Below are 21,226 nucleotides of genomic sequence, written 5' to 3' on the forward strand. Positions count from 1 at the left end.
GTGGTGAAGGATGCACAGAAGACTGTTGGAGTCAGTCTCCCCACCATCACAGACATCTACACCTCCAGATGCAGGAAGAGGGCCACCTGCATCATGAAGGACCCCACTCACCCAGCACATACACTTTTGCTCCGCTGCCCTCAGGCAGGAGGTTGAGGAGCATTAAGTGTAGAACCACTAGACTGAGGAACAGCTTCTACCCTGAGGCTGTTAGACTCATAAATTAGGAAAATCTCTGTAATGCCACTTTAATTGGGGATTTGACACTTTATCCATGCTGCTGATTATCCATGCTGCTGATTTCTTACCCATAAGCTGCTGTATTCATACCCATCTGCTCACAACAGACTCATGTTCAGGCTGCTTTTAATACACCTTATTACATTATATTTTTTATTGTTTCACATATACAGTATCTTTGATCCTTGTATACTGTTGTTTTTGCACTTTATATTTTTGCTATTTTTGGGTGTAACTGGGATGAATGTAAAGTCACCTTGAACTTCGATAACATGACAAATACATTTCTTTATCTTGAACACATCAATTTTGGCCTATTTTTGTTCAGTTAGGAGCCTTGATCTGGGCCCTAAGACTGACAAACACTGGGCTCACACCAGTATGAGTAAGCTCAAAGGACTATATTATCACTTCTCTAAAGAGCACTTTCTAATTTCACAGCAAAAATTGCCTCATGTTGAACCTAGAGCAGCTTTTAAACATGTATTACAACAAATAAATCACAAACCACCACTCTCTCTGATGGCTCCTACTGCTCTCTGTCTCTGTGAGTGTTTGTCACCAGAAACACTGTCAAACTGTTTTGGTTTAGTAAAATAAAAGTAATCCTGACCTGTAGCCAAGTGCCTCACGTGTCAATGCTCTGAGTTTGAACTGTGCTAAGCTTGTTTCAAACAAAGGTTCCCTTTGTTTAAATAAAAGATTTACTTCTTATTAAAAGATTACGCTCTTAAGCAACAGACCAGGTGAGCAAACATGTTGCAGCACAAAACATTTCCAACAAGAAGTCTCACCCTGTGATGCCTGACTGACCCAGCATCAATACAACACAGTGTCAAACATTAATGCAGGCTTTTAGACTGGAATATACTCATAGTTTAAATTTTGTTTGCAGGATTTAATTAATTAATTAATTAATTAATTAATTAATTACTTTTATTTAAGAAGGCATATACACTAAGAACAAATTATTATTTACAGAGCTGGCCTGGCAACACCAACAGGTACTAGTAGGGTCAAGGGAAGGGAAAGAATACAGTTTGTCAAACAATATAATACAATAGCCAATAACAAACAAGGAATCACAAATTACATGAACAGTTCATTGTCAAAGTTAAACGATAAGAATACTAAGCATAAAAACATTTGCAAGTATCTTGAAAATTGGCTTTTAAACAATTTTTGAAAGTGAAAGCTTAGACAAGTGAGGTTAGACCCAAAGTTTTTTGAAGCAGACTCCAGTCACATGGAGCAGCGCCAAAGCCAGACTTAGACTTGTTAACCACAAAAACAGAGAGGATCAGCTGTTCTACTTTGAAACCGGTGCTAGTTGCAGTAGATGAGTTAAATATGGAGGTGAATAACCAGCAACGTCTTATAAATGAGGGTGAACCACTGAATTTCATGACGAGTATGTAGAGAAGGCCATTTAACAATAGTAGAGGTGACTATTGTTATCAATGTTGTTCAGCTGTTTGGTCAAGAGCATCAAAAAACATCTGGATAAACTGCAGGTAGTTCAAAATAAAACTGTTAGACAAGCACTCGGATGTCATTTTAGAACAAACATTGATTTCGTGCATCGATGCCTGTCATGGATTAAAGTCCTAGCATGCAGCCGCCTTCTCTCTTTACACAAAATCTGGACTTCACATAAACCATTTAGCCTTTTCTCACAGTTGTTACCCACCTGTAAGACATGCTTTTAATACTAGACGAGCCTCAGTTGTTACTTTTATATTACCTTTGCCTAGGACTAATGCTCTCAGAAGAACAGCTGTGTATCGAGCAAGTTCTTATTGGAACATCTGCCTTCTGGAAATACATGAACTGCTAATCATGTTAACTTTAAAAAAAATCTTAAATAATCTATAATAGATAATGAAATAAAATTGAATATATGAAATTATACATTTATAATGGAAATGAAGATTGTTTGTTAACTTTGGAACTGGTGATTTTTTGTGTTTTTTTTATTCCTGTGTGTTTTAAAGTATTGTGTCATTTGTAATGCTTGTAAAATGTTATTGAGAGGGTGGATTAGAATTTTTATAATGTGAATTTATTTTTATCTTTTGCATTTCATTATGTCTTTTTGTATGTTTGTAAAAGCTTGATTTAAATGCAATGTTTTAAGTGTGGACCCCAGGAAGAATAGTCTCTACTACAGTATAAACTAATGGGGATCCTTAAATAAATAAATAAACAAATAAACAATTATGTGTTCTTTAAGGAGCATTTACAACAAAGCCAATTTACAGAGTGATAGATTGTGTCCAGCTTACAAAGGACACCCTTACAATCGTCTCTGTAAATTATGTCTCTATAACCCAACACAGGTAGAATGTGGTTTTTTTTCAACTATGGTTTGTTTTGCAGCCAATTTAAAACAGCTAAAGTTTAAAATATACACTAAGGTTACAATCTTTTTTATTTTCTTATACATGTCATATAGGAAACCATCCATCCATCCATCCATCCATCCATCCATCCATCCATCCATCCATCCATCTCTTTTCCCAGTATCAGGTCTCTGAGGCAGCATCCTGAGCAGGGAGGACCAGCCATCCGTTTCCACAGCCACCTCCTCCAGACCAGTCAAGAGACATTGTCTATCTAGTGTGTCCTGGGTTTTCCCTGGGGTCTCCTCCCAGTTGGACATGTCCAAACAGCCAGGGGGCGAAAGGTTCAGTGATACATACTACATGCATGACCGCTATATAGATTAGATTGTTTCCTTCAGGTGTATTTTATACCTTATCTGTTCCAAACAATGTTATATGTTTCTTTTTACCTGGAAAAAAGTAACCAGACTTTTTCCTGACTTGTTTTCTGATCTGGACCAACATCCTTTTAGCACATTAGATCGCAGTGAACCCAGTGAAAAAACTAAGCTTGTACTTTTTTTTTTTGGGGTGGGGTGTGGGGGGGACAAATCAATTCAATATATTGGACTTAAAATCTAACAAGCAGTATGCTGATGTCTCCCATCGCTGAGCAGGTGACCAGTATTTTTGTAGTTTTTGAGATGAGTGTTTTTCTGGACTGGAATTGAACAGGGAACACGTAAACAATAAAGTCCATGCTCAATAATCCAGGTATACAATCCAACATTTTTCAGTCAGGTCATCTGGACAGTTTCTTTTTTTTGTGCTGAAACGTTTCGCCTTTGATCCGGAAGGCTTCATCAGTCAAGGAAACACACAACAAAACTGATTCTTCCTCCAACAGCTTACTCCAAAGTGGAACAAACCAGTTCTGCTTTGGTTTGCCATCTAAACCATCTAATCACAAGCAGAACTGGTTTGTTCCACTTTGGAGTAAGCTGTTGGAGGAAGAATCAGTTTTGTTGTGTGTTTCCTTGACTGATGAAGCCTTCTGGATCGAAGGCGAAACGTTTCAGCACAAAAAAAGAAACTGTCCAGATGACCTGTCTGAAAAATGTTGGACATGTAAACAATGTTTTTGATGCAAGATATTCAAGTGGGTAAGAGTTACACAAAGTAGAAGAAAAGAGGAAGGTTTTTTTTTTTTTTTTGCTGTTCGAAGGGATACAGAGTGTCAGGGATCCTGACGAGTAGAGAGAGCAGTTTTATTCACCACCAGAGACTAATCTTCGGCCAACCCACAGACTAGCCTAATCATTAGAGGAAACTTAACTTTAAAAAATAAAAACTAGAAAGCATAGATTCTTCAAATAATCAGGGTGGTCTGGTTACACACACACACACACACACACACGCACGCACGCACGCACACACACACACACACGCACACACACACACATCTGGTGGTGGCAATTTGGGGTTTTGACGTAGCAACCCAAACATTGTAAGGAAACGTTTGCCTAAATGCAGCCACACACTAAATTCAAAGTTGATACCTCACTTATTTTTCAAATTCTGCTCACAACAATCCTGGACATCATCTGTGACAGGAAACAATCTGTAGTAAAATGTGTGCTGCACAGATCAACAGTGTGGCATCATGTTCAACATGAGCCTGAAGCTGGGGAAAGCACCATGGCTGAGGAAGACCTCCTGTGTGGTACCAGTGCCAAAGACCACACATCCAAAAGACTTCTGCAGCTACAGGCCGGTAGCACCGATCTCACATCTGATGAAGACCTTTGAGAAGGTGGTCCTCAACCATCTATGCACCCTGGTGAGGTCTTCATTGGATCTGCTGCAGTTTGCCTACCAACCTGGCATCGGGGTGGATGATGCCATCATCTACCTCCTACACCAGGCTCTGACCCACCTGAAGAAGCCTAGAAGCTCCGTGAAGATCTTGATATTTGATTTCTCCAAAGCATTTCATACCATCCAGCCTGGACTTCTGAAGGACAAGCTGGAGCTGTCAGGAATGGACCACCTGTCCCAGTGGATACTGGACTACCTCACTGGCCATCCACAGTATGTGAGGACACCGGGCAGTGTCTCTGACAGGCTGGTCTGCAGTACAGGAGAACTGTGTTGGCACCGTTATATATTGCGCCGCTCAAGGTGGCTGCATGTTGGAGCAGCTCTGTTACTTTCATTCTGAGATTTTGCTTTTGGAAACTTTAATTCCTCTTTTTCTGGATGTAAATCACATTTTTTTGGATGATTGTTTCCTCTGGTATCAGATGCTGTGCAGCTGGAAAGATTTTTTACAGCCCCAAATCTCAAATGAGTTGAAAAGGATGTTCTGTGGACGCATTCTCATCTACCTGCCAGCTGTGCTCGAGTGCTTGACCACTGAGATCCTGGAACTAGCAGGAAACATGGCTCATGACAGCAGAAGGACAGGATCATCCCTCAGCACCTACAGTTGGCTGTCTGCAGCGACGAGGAGCTCGGCAGACTGCTGGGAGGAGTGGCCATCACTCTGGGAGGAGTTCTGCCTGGCATTTGGGCGGTCCTACAGCCCGGGGGAACCGAGAGGCCAGCCGAGTCTGAGTGGATGGATTGGGCGCATATGCGGCCAGTTTCTTCGGATCTGCTGTGGGATGGACCTTTACAAGAGATCCTTCCTGTCTACAGCCATCAGTATCTATAACAGCTCTTAATGAAATGAGGATAACAAGTTACAACAACAAATAATTTCCCTTTGGGATTAATAAAGTATTTTTCAATTGAATTGGATTGAATTGTTACTGTTCACCCTCTATTTACACTGTGGACATCGCCATCACCTCCCCAGGCTGCCATCTGCAGAAGTTCTCTGATGACTCTGCTGTAGACAGCCTCATCCCAGGTGAGGACGACTCAGAGCACAGTCAGTGGACACAGGACTTTGTGGACTAGTGCCAGCAGAACCACCTCCTGATCAACATGGAGAAAACCAAGGAGCTGGTTGTGGGTTTTGGCAGGCACAGACCCACCACACTGACACCGGTGAACATCCAGGGAGCTGACAATGAGATAGTGGACTCTTGTTGGACCTGGGTGTTCACCTGATCAAAAAACTGGACTGGAGTCACAACACTGATGCACTTTACAGGAAGGGTCAGAGCAGACTCTACCAGCTGAGGTGATTGAGGTCTTTGGGAGTGCAGGGGGTGCTCCTGAAGATCTTTTTGACTCTGTGGTAGCATCAGCCATCTTCTATGGTGTTGTGTGCTGGACCAAAAATGTATCTACAGCTGAGAGGAAGCAGCTAGATAAGCTCATCAGGAAGGCTGGCTCTGTCCTAGGATGCCCCCTGAACCTGGTGCAGGTGGTGGGGGACAGAAGAACTCTGTCAGAAATAACACTGTTGGACAACCCAAAAATTTTCAGTCAGGTCATCTGAACAGTTTCTTTTTTTGCTGAAACGTTTCACCTTCCATCCAGAAGGCTTCATCAGTCAAGGAAACACAACACAAAACTGATTCTGGATGGAAGGTGAAACGTTTCAGCAAAAAAAGAAACTGTCCAGATGACCTGACTGAAAATTGTTGGATTGTATACCTGGATTATTGAGCATGGACTTTTTTTTATTTTTTTACTGTTGGACAACGTCTCCCACCTCATGCATGAAGCTGAACTGGAGCTCCTTCTGTGTCAGACTGCTGCACCCAAGGTGCACAAAGGAGCGTTACGGCAGGTCCTTCCTCCCAGCAGCTGTTAAACTTTATAACCATCACCGATCACAACAAACTTAGTGTTTACATACACAGAGATTTTCCATCTCTCAGACATAGTGTGTTGTTTTTCTATGGTGTGCAAAAGCACATGCACATGTTGAACATTCTTTAGATTATCCTACTCAGGTCACATCTCTTGAATCTAAGTATGTTATTTTTAATAACTGCACGGCATTTATTTTATTTATTTTATTCTTTTATTGACCTCAGTCTCATTGAGTCACGAGAACTTATTTTCAAGAGAGACCTGTTTAGGGAGCAGATAATGGGGGTTAAGGGCCTTGCTCAGGAGCCCAGAGTGAGGCGAATGAGGGTGGAGGAAGGTGTGGGTGTTCCACCTTTTCCACCCACATTTTGATGTTGATGGTACTGGGAGTTGAACCTGCAACTTTTCGATCACAGGCCCATCTTCTAACCTCTTGCTCCACTACTCCCCAATCACCACTCTTATGCTGTAAATGTGCTCTTGTGGTCTCATTCAGTGTCTGATTTGATTTTTTTTCTACCTTTGTGTGACTCTGCATCGTTTGATTGACCTGTCACTTCCTGTTACACGTATTCCAATCTCACAGATCCGATGAAGAACTCAAACCATATTCCGTGTTAAGGGAAAAGACATTTCTCCCTCCTCTTCTTCAGCTTCTTGTATATTTGAAGCTGCCTTGGCATTTCCCTCCTGCGCCGTCGTTAATCTGCTGCTCTGAGCTCTTGGTGAGCCTGGAATGTGTCGAAGTCTTTGGGACAAACTGTTCAGACACACTGCAGATTGTTTTCTGACTCAGGAGGAGTCCTCTGGATTTAATTACATTTTGTTTCACCTGTTTGGTTTGATCAAACAGCTGCGATGAATCAGAGCAACGCTGGATCGGAGTCTTTTCCATATTACTACTACGACTACCCAGACTGGTACTCAAACCCAGAGCCAACCAAACCACCAAAAGAGTGAGTACAATATCCTGAGTAAAATGTGTCAAAATAAAATGTCTCTTTATCATAAACCGACTGAAAAGAAAACAGATCTTTATAGATACAGGTTACATCTTAGTTACCAGTTTCATCTGGGCTGTAATTTACAGACAGAAACAATTCTGATTTTTTTTTTTTTTTTTTTTGCTTTTTCTTTGTCGTTTCACATTCAATTAGCAGTTATAAGATTAAAATCTGTTTTTTTTTTTTCAGAGTCATTTTACCATGTGACCCAACAGCAGATGACAAGCTCTTCCATATATGCATGTTATCAGTTTCTGTAAGTAAAACTCACGCTCAGAGACACGTGCAGACCAACAATAAAACTTCTTGTTTCACATCTTAAAGAAAAAACAACCAAGAATCTGACCACAACAGTGAAGAGATGCAAATCTTCACATTTGTATCTGGACTGAACCGGTGTGATGTAATGTGTCATTTCTGAACAACTGATGAGATACACTTTAAAACGGTAAAGGTAATGGAACTACATTTTTGCGTTATACCACTATATCAGTAAATAAAGTGATAACATTAAGGTAGTAAATATATATTTACATTTACTTTTTAATTGTTCAGCACGTTTTTATAGTAGACGTTGCCTCAGGTGATCCTCAGTTCAATTATGTCTTTTTTGTCTTGACCCATTTACAAATTAAGCTCATTATCAAACTTCTAAAACTGCAAGTAGGACAAACATGACAGACTCAGCCCATGCCCTGCTGCCGAACAGAAATCAGCCTCAGCAGCTCAACAGACTTTAAATGAGACTTTCCAGACTTATAATCACCTACCGTATTTTATAAAGCTGAAGAATTTAAAAGGCTGACTTTCAAAGACAAACACCTGGAGAATTATGCATTAAAGTGAAAGGAGATAAATTGGTAACACGTTGGTGACAATGTGTTTAGGTGATGTTCTAAAAGTGCCATCTACAAGTGCACAAAGACATTGTGATGGAGATCTTTGCCATGACCACTAATGCTTCAGATGGCAACAGGTCAGTTTGCCCCTGCACCAAATTGTACCTTTGCATTCCAACAGGACGTTGGCTTGAAACATAAATGAAGGCTACCTATGGGACAGATCTGGTTGGCAGGCTGTAGACTGAGGAAGTCCTCTGGATGGAAGAAGAAACATTTTTCACTTAAAGAAACTGATCCAGATGACACGATTTAACCTTTTTGTTGAGATCTCCCTGGATGCTTGAGTTTACAAACCTTTTGTGTGAATCATTTTGGCCTTGGTTGTCCTCAGGCAGTTTCTGTGAGTAGCAAGTTGTTCATCTGGACTAAAACACTTTGTTGTACATGATGATTGATTGTTCTGGATGGGTGTGCTCTGCATGTGTTAAAAGCCTACTTTTGAGATTTCAACAGGAGGTTAGCAGATCTGGTTGGCAGGCTGTAGACTGAAGAAGTCCTCTGGATGGGGGACGAAACGTTTCTCACTTAAAGAAACTGGGCCAGATGACACGATTTAACTTTATTTGCTGTAACTTTGCAGTTTTAGTCAATATGTACACGTCTGATTAAAAGAAACCATCTGCCACCTGTCACTTTCTGTCCACTGTGGCACTTTTTGCACCCATTTTCCCCCTTGGTACCCATCCAGGCAGCTACCCCAACATCAGTGAGTACACTTTTGAAACCAAGATGAGCATATATGGACCAGTTTATGATTTTCATCTTTTGTGTGGTAGGGCCTGGTTATTCTGGCCAGTATCCCTGGATGGGTTCTCAATATCTCCAAATATGAAGGCAAAACAAATAAGAAGTGTGACATTTGTATTGTTCATCTTCTCAGAGTGTGATTAACCAAAACCCAGGAAGACTCTAGTCTAGACACTGAAGGTAAGGAATAATATTTTATTTACAGTACAGAGGCTGAACTCAGGAAGAAACAGGTAAGTAGTAGAATGAAGATGTAAGTTTTGTTTTATAGGCAGCAGATCTTCTGCAATGTTTTATTTAAAACAGAGGAGGCTAATCTGGTTGTAGATGTTTGGGTTTGGGGAGGAAGGTAAAATTCCAGGCTCCAGGAAGATGAGTACTGTATGGTAGGTGAGGTTCACAGGTTGGTGTAGGAGAGTAGCAGGTCAGACCAGGACGAAGAGGTAAGTCTTCTGACAGCCTTGATCCTTAAATACAACAGGTGGAAGAAGAAGAAACTCCTCCCTGCCACTGAGGAGCTGCAAAAAGGTGATGTGATGTGCTGGAGCCTAAAGGAATATGTGCATAAGTACATGGAGGGTTGCATGCACAAGGGAAAATATGTACCTTATTTTTCAGCCTATAAGTCACAGTTTTTTTGCATAATTTACATGCCCTGCGGCTTATAGGCTGAAGCAACATATTTATGGATTTGTTCCCATATTTATAAATCCACTTTTGGCTGAGATATGACTGTTTTCATTCATTCTGACTGAAAAAAAAAGAGCAGTACCACTTTCAGCCACAACATAGCAGCAGAGTAGTAGTAGAATTATGGCATGTCGTTGAATCATGTAATAGGGGCGGCTGTGGCTGAGTGGTTAGAGCAATCGTCCTCCATGGCGAGAGTTGGGGTTTAGGGGTTGAACGACTACATAATTTTTAAACTTGACACAATAAAACTCGAGTAGAACTCGAGTACTTGATGACATCATAGGATCTAAAGTTTACCTCTGCTCGTTAGACAGGCCCCCTCCCTCACAGTTTTTAAATCTCGCTTAAAAACACACTTCTATTCCCTGGCTTTCTGCACTGTGTGATCTGTGCTGAGTCTGTGTGCATCACACTGTGTTGGTCATGTTGCGGTTGTTGTTGTTATCCATTATTGTTTCTGTTGGTTTCTACTTTTTGGTGTCCTGTTATGTAATCTGTTGCAATGTGCTTGTTCTGTTTGTCCATGGACAGCACTTTGGTGTGCTTTGTCACTGTTTAAAGTGCTTTATAAATAAATTGGTATGGTATGGTATGGTAAAGTTACAAAAATAAATAAATAAATAAAAACCGCAAAAAAGGTAATTATTTACAAAAAAAAAAAAAGGCCAACAAAACATTGGGAGCATATATTATGCTCCTACCATTTATCATACAGCAAATAAGTCACAGGAAAAACTAAACTATTGGTTTTTATTATTAAACTGCAAACGTGAAGAAACGTGCAGCACGTCAAAAACAAAACTAAAAACAGTGGGGGGGTCGACCACCCCACACCACCGCCAGCTGTGGTGCGCATTAGGTTTAGTTTTAGAGGTTAATATGTTTTATAGATTTTTTTATAGGTTTAGAGATTAATATTTTTTGCTTTTTTTTTCAAAACAAGGTCAGAGAAAGCTGGTTCTGGTTCGGTCGATTGGACCCGGTGTTGCACCATATTCTGTGACCTGCAACAGTGCATGCAACACCGCCTCCTACGGTCACAAAATATGGTGTAACACTGGTTCGCAAGAGATCCATACAGTCAGGAAGTTGTTTCATTTTCTGTTCCCTTACGGTAGTTGAACCAGAAGATTCATCTTTAGTGAAAAATTTCCACACTATTGATGCATTTCTACCAGTTTGTCAAGACTGGGCCTGCTCTGCTCCATCCGTCTGCTGGGAGGAATCCATTTAGTAACCCGCGCCCGGTGCGGATCACATGACACATTACGCAATGACGTAACGGTGGTGTAATGACGTCACCACGAATACTCGACATGAAATTAAAAACCTCGATAGGTGTCCTAGGAATCGATGTGTAGATTACTCGAGTAGTCTGTTAAAGCCCTATTGGGGGTTCAAATCCACCAGCAGTCATACGCCGAAGTGTCCCTGGGCAAGACACTGAACCCCTCATAACCTCTGATGTGTGTCCCATCAGCGGATGAATGTGATCTAAAAGCACTGATTAGTCTCATTAGAATGATTTGTTCAATTAGCTTTGTAGTGATCTAGTAGAGTGCTGTATGCATGGGTAAATGAGGACATGCATGTTTTTGGTCTGTGGGAGGAAACCGGAGCACCCGGAGAAAACCCACGCATGCACGGAGAGAACATGCAAACTCCACCCAGAAAGGCCCCTGGACCAGGGTTTGAACCAGGGACCTGTTCGCTGAGAGGCAGCAGCTCTACCAGTTGCGCCACCGTGCTGCCGTGATGTGTTCAATTGTGTTTTATTTTGTTTGGTCACATTTCACCAGTTTACAGTTGTTAAACCACAGATAAAGTTCAGTTCAATAGCTGTTATGTATGTGTGACAAAATGATAAACATGTTGCAAATATTAAATAACTGTTTGGCCCCATTCACTGCTAAAGTAATAACTTGAAACACATTTTTATTATATTATTAAGACATTTAATTATAAATCACACTTCGATGACCCATGTGTAGTAATATAAAAAGCAATTTGTTCATAAAGTAGAAAATAAAATAATAAATTAATGATCGGTGGTAATTAAAAACAAGTTATTTAAAGAATACTTGAAATATTCAATCATAAAATAAATTTATTTAAAAAGATAGAGCCAAGAAAAACTCAGTCAGCATGAAATAACCTGTAAAATGAATGCGTGTCATTTTTGACCCATGTTGTGCATCAAAGGGTTAAACTGCTCTGATTGCTTTTAGCTTTGAGTTGTTTTACTGCTGGCAGCTACTACACTCTGTTCTGAGGAGCTGTTAGTAGTTAACTATTTATTAAAAGTTGTCCGTGATTCTCAGTGTAACTGATGAAGAGCCATTTTCTTCATCTTAAGACTTTTAACTCCTCTTCATGCTCTCTTAATGTTATCAGGGTAAAATCATGGACCAGGGAAGCTTTGCTAAAGGAAACTTGAATAAATCCACTTTATTCTGCTGTGTGGTGTAAATGTTGTTTTTCCAATCCAAATGCATGTTTTATAGATTAAGGGGTGACAGAAATGTGGATCTTTTTTTCAGTTTGTGATCATGTTGGTCCTGGCAGTTCTCACCAGGAAAAACAAGTTGTGCCAGGGATTCTCACGAGGGTCCTCGAGCATCTTCAGGTGAATTTAGGAACTCTATAAACCAATAAACTTCTTCATCTCTGGTTTAGTGTTTTAAATGTGTACCTGTGACCCCTCAGTCCAGTCAATTTCCTGGACCAGACTCAGCAGAAGGGCCTGGTCATGGCAGTTTATGGACTGATGTTCAGTAAGCTGGCGGTGCTGATGATCTCCCCCGACCCTCTGCCTTTCTTCAAAGACACTCCAGCAAGCATTAAAGGTGTTTCTGTGTGTTTTCATGTATTGAAGCAGGTTGTGTGAGTACTGAAAGTGAAATGAATTATTTTATTTTATTTGTTTCCAGAGTACATGAAGATAATAGGCATTTTCTACTACCCAGTCCTGTATTATCCTCTGCTGGTCTGTGGAACCCTGCAGAACAGCGCAGGTTACGTCTTTGGATCACTTCTTTCTTTCACTCACTTTGGGGTTCTGGTGTGGCAAAAGTTTGACTGTCCAAAGACTCCAGAGGTGAAGCAGCAGCCATAATATAATGTTATTTTTATTAGGAAATGCAAAAGTTTATTTGATTCTTAATTGTATATTTTAAATATTTCATGAAAATGACATTAGAGTGCTTCATGAAACAAATGGGGCCATAAAAGAAGATGAAAACATCTTGTATGATTGGAAATTTATATTTGACTTTTTAACAAGCTTAATTTTGCATTAGTGTTCACATCAAATTACCAGCACAGGTTATGATCTTGCTTCATGTCTCTATTAAGGTTTGAGGTTATTATCTTTGTAGCCACAAGAGGGCAGCACAGCAAACACAACAATAACATTATCTAAAATACTTAATATTCATAACCACTTACGCAAATTGATCTTTCCCTAAAGATTTAAATCTAGAGTTGTCTGTTTTCACTGCTTTGTTAACAATGTTGCTTTTACCTTAAATCAGTTTGTGTAATTTATTATTTTTTTGTAGACAATTAAAAACATTAAAAGCTTGTGAAAGTAGATTGTCGGGGCTAAGCAGGACATTAAGTTTTAGGGAGTCAACATTACAGAGTTTAAGTTTTGTGTAACAGCACCACTCATTCACCAAAATACACACCAAAAAGGGATTTTAGGAGGGAATTTGGACAGCTTTGTTGTTCAAAACGTAATCAAATTTTCATTTTTCACAGATCTATAAGTACTACGCTCTGCTTGCAGCACAACCTCAGCTGGCGTGTCTCGCTTATCTCTGTGTTCAGTTTCCTGTGCTGTTTGTCAAAGGACCAGAGACTGATGAGGTGAGAATGACCACACAATATTTAGATAAGAAAATAATCATATTCTAACATATGTTTTCTGCATGTAACAACAATAATTTGATGATTTATTCCTGTAGAAAAATTAATTCCAACCATGTAAAGCATATTCACAGTAAGCAGCCTCTGCAAAGCAGGAAGTGTTCGTTTAACTCTGTACTCGGCAATCACAAGACACTTAAAAATTTAATACAAAATGTTATGTACTGATTGCAGATTTTGATTGTATTTCTCCATTACAACAAAATAAAAATTATTTTTTTGTGTGTCTTAACAAACAGTAGCAATATTGTGCAATATCTATAAAAGTGGCCATTTAATAATGAATATACATACAAGCAGATTAAGACAAGTTAGTTAAAAATCTAGCATGCCGCGAAAAAATGCATATCATCTTCTGCTTTTATTACCAAAGTTTCAAACTAAGATCACCATGTTGAGAAATTCTATTCAGTTCAGTTTATTTATATAGCTCCAAGTCACAACAGTAGTCCTCTCAGGGCACCAGACAGGAACATGCACATACTGTACATAGAAAAGCCAGTTAGTAAAATTCTCTAACTAAGGAAGCAGCAGACTCATTGAATCTTCACTTCACTGCAGTCGCTCATCCTGAGCAAGCACAAAGGAGACAGTGGAAAGGAAAATCTCCCTTTTAACAGGAAGAAACCTCCAGCAGAACCAGCTCAGGACGAGCGGCCATCTGCTTCAACCGGTTGAGTCTGAGAGGACAGGAAGAAGAGACAGACACAGAACGACAGGTCCAGATGTACTTTCTATTAGAGTTGTACTCGGGTCCAAAAAAATCCAACCTGACCCAGCCCCAGCCCATAGTCATCCCCCCCCCCCCCGATCCGACAAATTAACAGTAAGTACAGGTCCGAACCTGAAAAAAAAGCCCAACATTTTTAATTAAGGTGTGACTGTTTATTCCACCGACTACTATTAACGGTTTGTGGATGTGCTCAGCTGAATAAAGGTGGCAGAAGATCGGAGCTGAGGAGCCGTCAAAGCGCATTGAATGCTTCCCTTGCTTATGCTGCATTGGACCCTACTCTGCCAAATCAGACATTTTGTGAGCTCAACTGTTTGGGTTGTCGGCTGCGTGTGTCCGCTGAGTGCAGCGGCTGAATGAACATCCATTTGGGCTGATGGATTGTAGGCAGTAGTCCATCTGAAGCTTAATTGAACTTTTTACCTCTTTCAACCAGCCGGTGAGCACGCGGTCAAATGGCCACATGCGCTGTTGTTGTATGGAAAGCCATGTTTGCATATATTGGATCATCGGCCGCACGCGTCCCTGACACAATAAAAAGCCCGACACCGACCCGGCCCAAACATTAAGCACATTATTATAGCCCGGATGATCTGAATCCAGCTCGAGCGAGGCCAGGCTCCAGGTTCGGGTTAGAAATGACAGCTCTTCTTTCTAGAGGAGGAAAGACAAAAAAAAAAGTTAAGATAGAAATATTTATAAATACAAACATGTAGAGAAGAGTAAGTAAAGACAGCAGCAGAGAGAGGAAATGTGGTCAATTTGTCCTCTAGCAGTTTAAGCCTATAGCAACATAAGTAAGGGATCCCAAGCCGACCCTAACTATAGGATTTATCAAAAAGGAAAGTCTTAAGCCCAGTTCTTAAAACTGGACAATGTGTCAGCCTCACGGAAAGAGATTGGAAGTTGGTTCCACAAGAGAGGAGCCTGACAACTGAAAGATCTTCCTCCCACTCTACTTTTGGAAACTCTAGGAACCACAAGTAAACCTGCAGTCTGAGAGTGGAGCACTCTGTTAGGAAAACATGGAACAATAAGATCTGTAATATAAGATGGAGCTAGGTTGTTGAGCGCTTTGTAGGTTAGAAGTAAGATTTTGAATTCAATTCTGGACTTGACAGGGAGCCAATGAAGCTAAAACTGGAGAGATATGATCTCTCCTACTAACTCTAGTAAAGACTCTGGCAGAAGCATTTTGGATCAACTGAAGACATTTTAAAGAAGTATTTGGACACCCACATAACAAACCATTGCAATAGTCCAACTTAGGTTGCGAAAAATGCACAGACCAGTTTTTCTGCATCATTTTTGGACAATTTGCTTCTAGTTTTAGTGACATTACGCAGGTGGAAGAAGGCGACTCGGTAACATTTTTAATGTGGGGGATAAAAGACATGTCCTGATCAAAAATAACACCAAGATTTTTAACTTTAGAGCTGGAGGACATGAGAAGTTGTGGCCATTTTAGTTAAAATTTGAAGTAATGTTTTGTGGAACTTCACATAAGTCTTAATCTGGTGAAATCTTGGATTGTCTACAAATTCGTGTGGAAGTGTTGAAGCTTGACAGTGCTCGGACTGAATGTGGAGCTGTGACAGGGAATTGGAGCAGCTGTCATCAGGACTGTGATCTCCCTGGCATCACTCATGAATGGTGGAATAATCTGGAGAAGCTGTGAGCTCGACTTTGGAGTAAAGGATCAATTCGGCTGTTTTAGAGTTTCCATCAGAGAATATGTACCAGCGAGACTTTAAAGGCAGAAACAACAATTCAGGAGTTCTGCCTGACCCAAACTGTGGCCTTGATGCCGGACTTATCTCAACTCCTCCTGGAATGTTTTGAAAACAACAAAGACGCTTTGACTGTTTCCTCACCCCTCCCTCCCCCAAGGCCGTGGACATGTAACAGAACCTCACCTGAGCTGAAGATGAACGTCACCTCTTATCTGGGCAATGGCTGAGGGGGGGCTCTGGACTATGCTACGACTTTCCCTTAAAAATTCAATGTTTTCACCGCCTATATGTTCATGTAAAACGTCTGTTTATGTTGCTTTGCTGTGGTAGGTTTTTTTTACGCCTCAAATTGTGCCCCGTCTAGGACACAGTGTGAGAGATCTTTTTTTTTACCGTCTCTCCTCATGTTTTCTTTCCTTTTCTTATCTAAGCAAAATATTATTCTGAATAAGAATAAGAAGGCCGCGCTAAATATTTTAGCCGCAGCTTCGTGCACTCCACCCATCTTCGGACGACTGTACGTTCATATTCGCGTTGTATCTCGGTACAATGCCAATAAAGTTTATTCTTATTCTGATTCTGAAAAAAAGCAGTCTATTAGCTAGTGTTGGGTGGATCTATCCTAATACTGATATTAATGATTCTGCTGTAGGTATTGATATTGAATGATATTGGTGTAATAGTATTGATACCTTAGTTTGAGCTTTTCAGTAGTTGCTGTGGTTTTGCTGGTTGTCCATGGCTGTCTGTGTCTGTCCTGCTGCATCCAAATGCTGCTCTTGTCACTGCTGCAGTGAAGCAGCCACACTCTGCTCCTCCTCCCTCTCTTGTGCTTTGATGTTCTACTGTCATGTGACTCATGGTCTAGCTTATTCAGGCAAAGCATTGTCTAATTACTAATAAACATTGTCCAGAGTCTGTGCTGGATTATATTTAATAATCTAATGAAAAACAAACAATCATCTAAAGTTCAAAGAATTTTATTCAGATTCAGCAATATGATGCATCCACTTTAATCACTAAAAAGTACCAGTATCTGTATCATATTGATATTGACGATACTGGCCCTTATTTACTTGGATTTGGATTGGTATCAAATCTTGCAGTATCACACACTACTGCTGTCAGCTCTCAGAGACATTATTTAGCCCATTATCTGTAAAACTGATTGAGTTAAAGCCATTTCTGATTTGCGTAAGTCTGATCATCTGTGGAAGTTATCTTGTACAACGGAGTATTAGGTCCATGCTAAGAAAAAAATTACATTATGAGAAAAAAAGTCATAATATTACGAGTATAAAGTCATACTATTACGAGAATAAAGTTGTATGAGAATAAAGTTGAAATATTACAAGAATAAAGTTGATATAACACAAGAATAAAGTCTAAATCAGGGGTGCCCAAACATTTTCCCTTAGAGGACCAAATTTAAAATCTATCAGAGGGCTGCAGGCCAAATGCAATAATCCATGAAATGCAAATACTTCTTTAAATAAAGTTCATTTATTTATTACACAGTTATTTAACCTTCAATTCTGTATAAAGAACATTACAGAACTGGCTGCGTTGTTGATGGTGGTGGTGGGGGGGGATCTGGGGGTCCTCCCTCAGAGAACTTTGAATAAAATAGAGGCCATTTCTTGCATTTTGGTGTATTTTACAAAAATTTCTTACAGTAGATTAACATGAAACAAAAGATGTAAACTCATTATTGAAATCTCTGACTGCAAAGCTGTCACGAATCACGTCCCATAGATTATATTTTCTGTCACCCTGATCACTCTTTAAAGTTTGCTATAGATCTTTTCTGTGAGTTTCATTTATTCTGTCCGCTCTGGTAATGTTTGTGTACGTGAGTTTTAGTTTGTCTTCTTTGCATGCTGGTTGAGGGTGATGTCAAGGTTGTTTAGTTTTGTCTTCACTGCAGCAGCTGATTGAACTCAACTGGCTGCACCTGTCTCTCTCACCCTTTAAAAGCTGCACTCTTTCTCCTCTTCGGTGCCCGGTAGTTGAAAACAGTTCTCTGCAAGTAAATACCTCGCGTTCTTGATCCTGCCTTGTTCCCCCATAGTCTTTCACGTTCCCTTGTCATAGTTTACCTGTCTCCTCATTCCTGTCCTGCTCCTGGTTCCTGTCCTCCCCTCTTGGCTTGACCTCCCTGCTCCTGGACCCATGACTCACCTGGACATCGTCTCTCGCTCGACCCTTTGGATTATTACATCTTCTGCTTTCGGTTCTGACCATCGCCTGCATGACAACGCCTCCTAGTCTTCTCCTCCAGTACCACCTGTCTTCCGCTCTCCAGTTTTGGACCTTAGATTGTGTGACCACGTCTCTTCGCTCAACGGACTCACCACCCACCTGTCGCTGCGGCCCCTCACCGGATTCAGCCTCTCCTGCAGCAATCTGGACCAGTTTGGACCTCGTCAGTCTTCAGAACCCCCAAGCTCATCTGAGACGGTTACTGGTCTTCCTCATTCTGACTTTTGCTCTTCATTATCTCCTGCATGACCACGAACCGATCTCTGTCTCATAGACTCGTTCCTGATCCGGAACAAGAACCCAGTATGAGAACTGGTCCAATCTAATATACTTCACATTGAAAATAAATCTAATTTAATTTTGACTATTTGTGTGGTGTTTTTGGTCCAACCGTTAGGTGGTTCGTTACACAAAGCTGCAGCTCTACAGGTAAGGGGCGTTCACTTCAGGACAAATTGAGGTTGCTGATTGGTCAGTTGCTGACATGCTGGATTGATTGACAGGTGGCAGGACTCGTGCAAAAAAAAAAAAATCCTAGATTTTACTGGTCTGTTTAAGACCTTTTGTCATTTATTCCATATTCAATATTTTGGTGAATCTAAGGTTTGAGAACTGCTTCCTTACAAAATCCAAACAGTTTTATTTTTCCAGAGCTGCTGAGTTTAAATTTGGGGGTGCTTGAGCAGCCCCCAAAAGAGGCTAAAATCACTACTGAAGCCAGTTCATATTTATAATTTAGACTATTAAACGCTTTATGTGTGATTTATAAGTGTATTTGTGCAGGATCAAAGGAAAATGTTGTTTAGTGGCAGGAAGCTGTGGGAAGTCTGTCAAAATAAAATACAAATTAGTAAAATTAAATGATGCACAAAATAGCCACTCCAGCTGTTTAGTGCCATTAAGGTAGTCATTGGGCTGACTTTCCATTTAGCATTTACATAAAAGTCAGAATGACTGCGTGTAAACACATTGACACATCAAAGGAAATTTTTATATAGTAACGTGGACAGCTTGGTGGGCCAACCTTGGCCTGTGGGCCCCACTTTGGGCACCCCTGGTCTAAATAATAAGAAAATGAAGTCGAAAAAATACGATTATACAGTTGTAGTATTACAAGCATAAAGTTGTCTTACGGGAATAAAGTTGAAGTAATGTGAGAATAAAGTCATATTACAAAAATAAAATCTAAATACGTGAATAAAGTTGTATTACCAAAATAAAGTAGAAATAATACGAGAATAAAGTCATAGTCATTATGAAAAAAACTCATTACCAGAATAAAGTCGTAATATCAGAACTTTGACACGAAAAACAGTCTTACAACTGTCATAAAATGAAAAATGCTGAGCATCTTAAGTTATACTTTGGTTCTGGTTTTTCAAGGAAGGGAATACTTAATCTGTTGGCACATCAGATTATCAGTATCAGGACTTTGAAACGATTGTGCAAATGACTCTGTTTCAAAGAAGCAACCACACGGATTTGGAAGATATTGCTGCTTTTGTAATATAATTAAATAATATATTGTCATGACTTTATTCTTGAAATTTTGACGTTTTTCTCGTAATAATTTTTTTTTTCTTAGTTTGACCCTAATACTCGATCGTAATCTTGAACTGAATTAACCAAAAGATAATAATTAGGAGACGCTCACAATTATGACTTTATTATGAATTACTATGTGTCCCTGTGATGGACTGGAGACCTGTCCAGGTGTCCCCCACCTCTCACACAGTGACAGCTGGATATGGGCACCAGTGACCCAAAAAGGAAGAAGCGGATAAAGATAATGATGGATGGATGGATGGTTGGATGGATGGATGATCTGATCAGTTAGCAGTCAAAATGTGTTAGGAATGATGCTCAGCTACTACCACACCCAACTTTAGCTCAATCTCTGTAAAACTGGATTCAACTTGATTTAAGACGGCTGCTTCAGCTAATTAACCTTAGGCAACATACAAATGGCTGTAACTCAGTTATAGATGTATTTCTGAACATTTTAATACAATCTGCCCAGTGGTTCATGAGTTATTTTGCTAACTCTGTGGACAAGAAAACACCAAGAAACAAGCTAAAACACAATAAAACACCTGTATTTAGCAGTTGATATCAAACTAACAAAATGTTCCTCCTCTGTGCTTGTTTTGCAGGACCTGGACAGCAGTTACTACACTGAATATGTGAAGTCACTTCTTAAGAAGAAGTCCTCGACTGTCAGGTGAGTGGAGATAAAACTGGACAAGAACTCACATAAAAATGACATCCCACATGAAAGTTTTATAAAGAGATTAAATATATTTTTGAACTTTTAGTTCAGTGCCCAGAGATGACTTCTGTTTTGATTTGGTACTATATAAATAAACTGAATTGCATAAAAGCAGAATGCTGAAACATACCCAGCTGCCATGTTAATTTGTTTCAAATTTTTTGTTTCTTTTTAACAGAAGAAAAAAAGAAGAAAAAACTTTTGGTGCTAAATGGTTTTCTTTCTGCTCAAAATTTGGAGAGTTGACTCAGAAATGGCTAACCTTAGAACATTTCTAACAAAGACACATGGCTGACCAAATGTTCTTTATGTGGACAACAGCTCCTCTGCTGCAGACACACCAGCCGTTTTAGAGAGAATCCTGGAGGTGGCCAAGAGTTACATTTATAGACCTGAGAGAGGTGAGTTTTCCTCTGCAGGTTTTTTCAATAGGTGCACAACATAAAGCTAAAAGTAACATAAAGCTAAATGTTCTGAAGTTAAAATTTTTAAAAGTTCATGTTTTTTTCTTTCAGTGTTTCGTTTCCCACTAAAGCTGGCTGTGTCGTCTTTGGTTGCCTGTTTGGCCATTTATCACGTACGTCTCTGGGCCAAAGAGTATTTATAGCTTTTCTTATA

At 40.0% G+C, this 21,226-nt stretch overlaps 1 protein-coding gene across 1 annotated transcript in view; it reads left to right on the plus strand.

Annotated features, from left to right (window-relative positions):
* The first annotated feature begins 7,093 nt into the window (after positions 1 to 7,093).
* LOC119427034 (receptor for retinol uptake stra6-like) overlaps positions 7,094 to 21,226 on the plus strand; it is an 18,704-nt gene continuing 4,571 nt past the window's right edge. Inside the window, exons 1-9 of the mRNA XM_037694611.1 lie at positions 7,094 to 7,291; positions 7,529 to 7,595; positions 12,222 to 12,307; positions 12,388 to 12,527; positions 12,612 to 12,778; positions 13,444 to 13,551; positions 20,493 to 20,560; positions 20,930 to 21,009; positions 21,124 to 21,205. Coding sequence (XP_037550539.1) covers positions 7,194 to 7,291; positions 7,529 to 7,595; positions 12,222 to 12,307; positions 12,388 to 12,527; positions 12,612 to 12,778; positions 13,444 to 13,551; positions 20,493 to 20,560; positions 20,930 to 21,009; positions 21,124 to 21,205 — 896 coding nt within the window. The 5' untranslated portion in view covers positions 7,094 to 7,193. The remainder of the gene's footprint in view (positions 7,292 to 7,528; positions 7,596 to 12,221; positions 12,308 to 12,387; positions 12,528 to 12,611; positions 12,779 to 13,443; positions 13,552 to 20,492; positions 20,561 to 20,929; positions 21,010 to 21,123; positions 21,206 to 21,226) is intronic.

The sequence above is a fragment of the Nematolebias whitei genome, chromosome 2 (genome assembly GCF_014905685.2).
Source record: "Nematolebias whitei isolate Nwh7 chromosome 2, NemWhi1, whole genome shotgun sequence".
Taxonomy (NCBI): Eukaryota; Metazoa; Chordata; class Actinopteri; order Cyprinodontiformes; family Rivulidae; genus Nematolebias; species Nematolebias whitei.